The 7,425-nt window shown below is 54.5% G+C and overlaps 1 protein-coding gene across 1 annotated transcript; it reads right to left on the bottom strand.

Annotated features, from left to right (window-relative positions):
- Positions 1-2,000: 2,000 nt before the first annotated feature.
- On the bottom strand, positions 2,001-7,358 carry MEST (the record flags this gene model as incomplete). The annotated part of the gene is made up of 10 exons (XM_008945179.1): positions 2,001-2,118; positions 2,526-2,589; positions 3,145-3,221; positions 4,881-4,982; positions 5,385-5,455; positions 5,755-5,795; positions 6,008-6,066; positions 6,404-6,540; positions 6,966-7,043; positions 7,279-7,358. Coding segments are annotated over 10 exons (827 nt in total), but the record flags the coding sequence as incomplete, so codon positions are not given.
- Between the last annotated feature and the right edge of the window lie 67 nt (positions 7,359-7,425).

Consider the following 7,425-nt stretch of genomic DNA (forward strand, 5'->3'; position numbering starts at 1 on the left):
GCCTTAACCTCAACAATTTAGGGGATTTTGGGTTGGGATTGGTATTTTTTTTGTCCTTTCCTCCTTCTGCAACTGCTCCTTGACTGACTCTGCCCTGCAGTGCCCGGGCTGTTGGCTCCTGGGTCCGGACTCCACCCCGGAGCCTCCTCAGCCCCCTGTGACCTGTCCCTTTGTCCCCAGGGGTTTACAGGGGTGGCTGTGACACTCTGGTCCGGTCCAGGCTGGCGCTGGGTGACGGTGTCACCATGCAGGTGACAGTCAGGAGCAAGGAGGAGACCCCTGTGGATGTCATCCTGGCCTCTGTAGGCTGAGCCCCGCGGCGCGTCGGAAAGCTCTGCAGGAGCTCGGGGGGTGTTTCCTGGCTCTGACCTTCTGCATGTCGTTTTTATTCCTCCATTTGGTAAATATTTTGTATAATTAGTGGCTGGCTGGTACTGAGCCTCTCCGTGCCCCTTCCCTGGCTGTCACTTCACACATTCCTTGACTAACTTATTGCATCTCTGGGCACTTTTTAGTAGAGTCAGGGGAAGAACCAAGATGCAAGTGGTAAGAAAACTCCAATCAGACTTTTGTCCAAACTGATTTTTATTAACAGAAAATAAACACTGGTTCGAGTGGTGGAATTCCTATGAACTGCTGTTAATAAAATAGAAATCTCTTGTTCTCATTCTGGCTGCTTCAGTACAGAAAAAGTAGCCCACGAGGGCTGTCTACTCAACAGAGGACCCTAATTTTTTCAAGGAATACTATTTTAATGCTAGTTTAAAAAGGAATACTAGTTTAATTCTTACTTTAACAGCTGTCCTAGATCCCTGTGGCTCCAGTAGCTGTTGCTCAAAGAACCCCTTGGTGTTTCCTCCTGCCAGGATTATGTATTCAGCTTGCTCTAGTGACCCAGGGATGAACCTACCCTGGTAGAACCATGTCCTACAGCCAGGCTTTGGTGAAGCTCCTGAGATAGTCCCAGGGGTGTAAGGGCAGCAAGCAGCTCTGCTTGCTGAACTGAAAATCAGAGAAACGAGGGATGTGGTTAAAAACTTGAGGTTTAGAGCTTGCCTCTGGGTAACTGGCTGTTAAAAAGAGATTACTGACATCACTGCAGTGCTTAAATGCTCCTTCAGGGGTGCAGAGCCTCACTGCCTGGATTTTGGGGGTTTACACATCCAAGTTCTGCTCTATTTAGTGTAGAGCAAGCTCAATTTTCAAATCCTTTGCTCCTGACAAGCAGGCCAAGTGCTGGAACACTCAGCAGAGGGACAGAATTTCAACTGCCTGCACAGCAACTGGGGAAACCAGAGCCAGAGCAGCCCTCGTGGGACCATGTGCATCAGCCCTTGGCTGCTGGTGGTCCTGTCAACCTGTGCCAGGCAGCATTGAAGGTGCACAAGGATTCTCAGACTGATGTACATGCTCTGACCCCCCTCAGGTGCTCCTGTCCTCCCTTGAGTCCTCCTGGCTCTAAATACAGAGACAGCCCAGTCAAGAAGGAAGGTGAGGGCAGGGTTGGAAGAGCTGTCAGGGTCCTGTAACTCTCCTCAGGCTGTAGTTGTATCCTTGCCTCCCTGCAGGCTCATCTTACTCCACTGCTCAAAGGATTTAACAGAGTAAATGCAGCAGTTTTGGCAGCCAAAGATGAAGATGTCAGTGCAAAGAGTTGGATGTGGAGAGGAAATTGAGGTTTCTTAGTGATAGGACAAGAGGAAAGGGCCTCAAGTTGCCCCAGGGGAGGTTGAGGTTGGATTTTGGGAACAATTTCTTGCCCTGGAGGGCTGTGGAGGCCTGTGCCAGGCTGCCCAGGGCAGTGGTGGAGTCCCCACCCCTGGAGGGGTTTCCAAGCCGTGGAGATGTGGGGTGAGGGACACGGGGCAGTGGGGACCTGGCAGTGCTGGGGAAGGGTTGGACTCAATCATCTTTAAAGGTCTTTTCCAACCCAAATGATTCTTTGATTCTTCTTGCCCCCAAAGCCTGATAACCAGAGAAGAAGGGTGAGCTGCAGCAGCTCAGAAGGAGTTGATGAAGTTCAGGTAGGCATTCAGGAAGCCTGTGGGGTCCTCCAGCTGGGGGTAGTGGCTGATGTGGTCATCCAGCACCGACACTGTGGACATGGGGAGCACCTTCCTGTTGGGAGAATGCAGCAAGGCTTGAGCCCAGGAACCTCCTGCACAGGTGGGGTCCTGCCCAGAACAGGGTTTGGGGGCAAAAAATAAAAGCTGGAGCAGCTCCACCACTCTACAAGTGCTGGATTTACTTCAGGTTAGGACTGAAGTTGACCTCAGTCAATAAATGTTGCTGGTGTCTGAAGTGAGTTTTAAAACCATGCTTGGTTTGAGTGGCAATTGTGATTTGGAGGCCTCAAGTGGGGAAGCAGTTTCCAAACTGCTGAATCCCCTGGCTGGGCAGGTCAGAGGTGGGAATTCAACCCAACCTCCACAAAAAGGCAACAGGAGGGAAAGTCCTGAGAGAAAATCTCCCCCAAAATGAGAGCCCCGTGGCCAACTCCTGCTCTGTGGTGGGTGTTGCCTTACTTGTAAAGCTGCAGAAACTCTGGGTGTGGATTCACAGGGTCCAGGGGCCCATAGATCAGATGCACTGCAAGGGAGAAGCACAGACAGAGCTTTGAGGCCCAAGGACAGCCCTAAACCAAGCCAAGGAGACCTGCTCAGACACATCCCCCCCTCCCATGGAGCTTGGGAAGATCTCAGCAGAGCATTGAGTGAACCAGCTGCTGAAAGGGCTCTTGCTTCTCCCTCCTGGGGTCAAGTTCAGCCTCCAACCCTCCTCCTGCAAAGGCCAAACCTCTTCTTGAGTGGCTGCAACTTCTCTTGAGCTTGAAAAGCACCTGGATTTCCCTGGGGGGGGCAGCTGGAGAAACAAGGCTGTGACCCAGCCTCTAAAGGAAAGTTACTTCTCAGTGGAACAAACTTTGTCCTCTTCCCTTCATGCTCTCACAGCTCTCCACTGGAACCAGACCTTAAACCAGAGCAGGGAAGTTTGTGGCACCACCCCCTGCCCAAACTGCATTTTTGAGCCACGTTGTCCCCACCAGAATAACAAGAAGCTCCAGCCACGAGTGGAAGCTCCAGTGCCTGCAGGTGATCCCAAATTTCCCAACCAGTAAATGAAAGAAAGGAGATTCCTACTCACGTGGGACAGAGGTGGACATCAAAGCCCCAACCCAACGGTCTCTGTGCTTCTTCCTCTGGTTTATGTACTGCAAAATACTGAAGAGAAACCTCTTGTTAGGCAGTGGGGGGTAGCTTGAGGTGCTGCACAGCCTGGAAATGGCTCTCAGGACAACATACACTGAGGTGGCATCTGCATCCCTCCCAGACCACCTCCCTGGGGCAGCAGCAACACAAAAGCAGCCTGTGGACTTGTCTAAGGTGTTTTATTTATACAGCAAATAAAAGTGTAGATGAGGTTGGGACTCAGTCCAGGTCTCACCCCTGCCAGCTCTGTGACCTAAGTGCAGAGTCCAGCTGGGAGTCCTGCTGGAGGACAACCCAAGTTCATTGAGGGAGGAAAAAAAACCACAAGGTTTGAATTTGGTCCTCGGCTTCCAGGTCATAGAATCAGTTGGGTTGGAGAAATTCTTTGAGATCCTCACATCCAACCAGCCCCCCAGCCCTGCCAGGTCCCCACTGCCCCGTGTCCCTCACCCCACATCTCCACGGCTTGGAAACCCCTCCAGGGGTGGGGACTCCACCACTGCCCTGGGCAGCCTGGCACAGGCCTCCACAGCCCTCCAGGGCAAGAAATTGTTCCCAAAATCCAACCTCAACCTCCCCTGGGGCAACTTGAGGCCCTTTCCTCTTGTCCTGTCCCGTGTCCCTTGGGAGCAGAGCCCGCCCCCCCCCTGGCTCCAGGCTCCTGTCAGGAGCTGTGCAGAGCCAGAAGGTCTCCCCTGAGCCTCCTTTGCTCCAGGCTCAGCACCCCCAGCTCCCTCAGCTGCTCCTCCCCACACTTGGGCTCTAGACCCTTCCCCAGCAGCTCCGTTGCCCTTCTCTGGCCACGCTCCAGCCCCTCAAGGGCCTTCTGGGAGGGAGGGGCCCAAAACTGCCCCCAGGATTGGAGGGGCAGCCTCCCCAGTGCCCAGCCCAGGGGGACAATCCCTGCCCTAGTCACCCTGGCTACATGTCAGGGGTTTGGACAAGACAGCATTCACGTTCACCCGTGGCTGCAGCTGGTAGTGGCAGTGTTGTCCTCCCAGATTCTTCTGACTAGAGACTTCATTTCAGAAAAACACAGAATGGTTTGGGTTGGAAAGGACCTTAAAGATCATCTTGTTCCAGGCCCCCTGCCACGGGCAGGGACACCTCCCACCAGACCTGTCCAGCTTGGTCTTGAACACCTCCAGTGATGGAGCATCCACAGTTTCTCTGGGCAACCTGGGCCAGGGTCTCACCACCCTCAGAGTGAAGAACTTCTTCCTAATTTCTAATCTCAATCTCCCTTCTTCCAGTTTGAAACAACCACCCCTTGTCCTATCACTACAAGCCCTTGTAAAAAGTCCCTCCCAGCTTCCTTGTAGGCCTTCCAATATCTGAAAGGGTCCTACAAGAATCCTCCTTTCAAGGAGTTATAGAGAGCAAGGTCTCCCTGGAGCCTTCTCCTCTCCAGGCTGAACAACCCCAGCTCTCAGCAGAGTCATTCCAGCCCTCTGACCATCTTCATCTCCCTGCTCCTCCATCACACCCCAGCTCTGTTTCGGGGTGCAGCAACCATCCAAGACCCCAAGAGAAGCAGCTGGAGGCTCTGGGGAGCAGACCTGCAGGCACCTGGCCCAGCTCTGGTGACCTCCAGGCTGCTGGTGGCTCTGCCCGTGGACAGAGGGACGCTGTGGGGATCAGGTGGAGCCCGTGCAGCTCTTGAGGAGGTACCTGTCCACCACCAGGTTGCCATCGTTGGTCCTCACGGCCGTCCACATGTCCCAGTACTCTGCCTGTGAGGGCTGTGTGTAGGGCCCAAAGACAGCCCCGAGCCTGGAAGGGAAGAGTTGAGGGACATCAGCAGCAGCTCTCTTGGTGCAGAGCTCAAAAAACAGCCAAAAAAACCTCCCCAGTGCTTCCAGCTTCCACTGAGAAACGTGTGGGTGCCAAGTTGTCCCCCAGTTGTCCCCGGTGTTGGGTTTATTGGCCAGTCTAAAGGGCTTTCTGGAGAAATAGAGGGGGTGTGGTGTACCCTTGGGAACCCCTCCAGGGGTGGGGACTCCACCACTGCCCTGGGCAGCCTGGCACAGGCCTCCACAGCCCTCCAGGGCAAGAAATTGTTCCCAAAATCCAACCTCAACCTCCCCTGGGGCAACTTGAGGCCGTTTCCTCTTGCCCTACATTGGTCACATCCCCTGCTCAGGCTGTGGCCAGCAGCACAGAGACCCAACTCACCCTCTGGAGAAGAAGAAGAAGTTCATCAGCCGTGTGATGACGGGTGACAACCAACCCCCATCCTTGAGGATCTTGGGCAGAAGAGGAAAAAGGAGACAGCACCACTCAGTGTGGTACAGCAGGGTCACCCTGCCTCCCTGGAGGCCTCTTCCCTGCCTCCCCCTCTTCCAGCAGTCTCAGCTCACCCCCCCCAAGATGTCCACGAGCTCTTGGTGCTTCAAGGGGTGATTTTGGGACCCTCAGCTGCGGGGAGCTGCCCCCTGACAGCCCCTTCTCCCTGCTGCCAGGTGCCATCACCACAGCAGGAGACACCCCAAACTCCTGGAGTCAAACCTGTGCTGGAGGGGTGACCCCCAGGGCAGCAGCTCACCTTCTGGATGAAGCGAGGGTAGTGTGTTTCTGGGAAGATCCCTGCAAGGAGGTCAAAGAACAGACCTGCAGCACTACCAGTGTTTCATTCTGCACCTCCCAGTCTCTCCCCTTCTTCGTGGTGCCACAGAAGGTGGCCCAGGCAGCCCAAGGATGGAGGCTCTTGGTTCATTATAGCACTTTAATGGCAATTTGCTTGGGGTTCAGGCCCTGTGGACCCCCAGCCCACCCACCCCACCTCATTAAAACCTCACCTCCATTGGATAAACACAGACTGTTGATCAAGATGCTTCCAGTTTTATTGTGCTCATACCTGGGGGACAGAAAAGAAGAAGGTGAAGTACAACTAGATCTTCTCCAGGCTCCAAGAAGTGACCGACCAGCAGGTCAAATGAACAGTGTCAGGTATCTCTGCACCCCTGTTGTCCCCAGGTCAACAAGATGGAACTCAGGAGGGAATTCAACATCCTACCAACCAGGAACTGATGGATGCCCACCAGGGATGTGCCCTGAGGAACCCTCCCCAGCCTCCACCACAGCTGTAGGTATGGGAGAGAGGGGATTCTGTGCTACACCCTTCCACTTATCTGCTGGAAATGGTCTCGATGGGGACAACAGAGAGCAGGCAGAGCCTCAGTGGCTGCAGTGACCTGTGCAGCAGCTCCTGTGCCACCGTGTCGCCGTAATCGTGGGACAGGAGGTTGATCCTCTGGTGCTGGAGGCCGAGGTGATGCACCAGCCCCTCCACGATGCTGGCCTGCTCAAAGATGGAGTAGTGGTGGGGCCTCTGCGAAGCAGAGCAGGAGATGGAGCTGCAGTCAGAGCCTGACCCACCAGGAGCCCACAACCCCCCCTAGAAACACCCAAATACAGGAGTGGAGACCAGCAGTTTGTGACCTGCACAGAGCAATTGGGATGTCCCAGGCCAGCAGCTACGTCTACAAGCCCATGGGAGCTCTGCCCACGCCCCAAAGGGGCTCAAGGTGTGTTTTGGAGTCACATCAAACCCAAGTGATGTCAAGTTGGTGATGGAGCTGATCTCCACCACACACCTTCCCCACCCCTTCTGCTGCTGTAAGCCCTTTTCCAGAGGTAAATGGGAGAAGAAACCAGGCTGCAAACATCAATTTTTTTGAGGAGGCTGATGCAGCAGAACCTCCAGGCCCAAAGCAACTTCAACCATCTTTCTCCTGGGTGTCCTCAGCTACTTACAGGCTTGTCACTGAAACCGAATCCGACGAAATCCAGAGCGATCACCCGGTGAAACCTCTGGGTCAGCCCTTCCCAGATCTGGGGAGAGGAGAAATAGCCTTTAAAAAACCTGGAGAGAGGAAAATTCTGTGGTGATGCAGCCCCAAGAAAACATCAGGAGGTTGAAATCCCCCAATAAACAGCAAGACCATCCCCACCAAAAAAAAAAAGCCAAGAAGTAGACGTGGGTCTTTTCCTCCCACTTTGGGCCGGGGTGTAGGAGGAGGGGATGTGAAAAGAGCCCCCAAGCCCACCCTGGGATTGCCCCCCTGACCTTGCACCAGTCGTAGCTGGAGGTGGGGAAGCCGTGGAGGAGGAGGATGATGTCGGAGCTGCCCACGGCGCCGCTGGAATCTGGGGAGGGGAAGGGGCACCTCAGGGGTGGCTTTTTGTCCCCCCGATTCCTCCCCACGAGGCAAAC

Source organism: Merops nubicus, unplaced genomic scaffold (assembly GCF_000691845.1).
Source record: "Merops nubicus isolate BGI_N331 unplaced genomic scaffold, ASM69184v1 scaffold14248, whole genome shotgun sequence".
In the NCBI taxonomy this organism is placed as follows: Eukaryota; Metazoa; Chordata; class Aves; order Coraciiformes; family Meropidae; genus Merops; species Merops nubicus.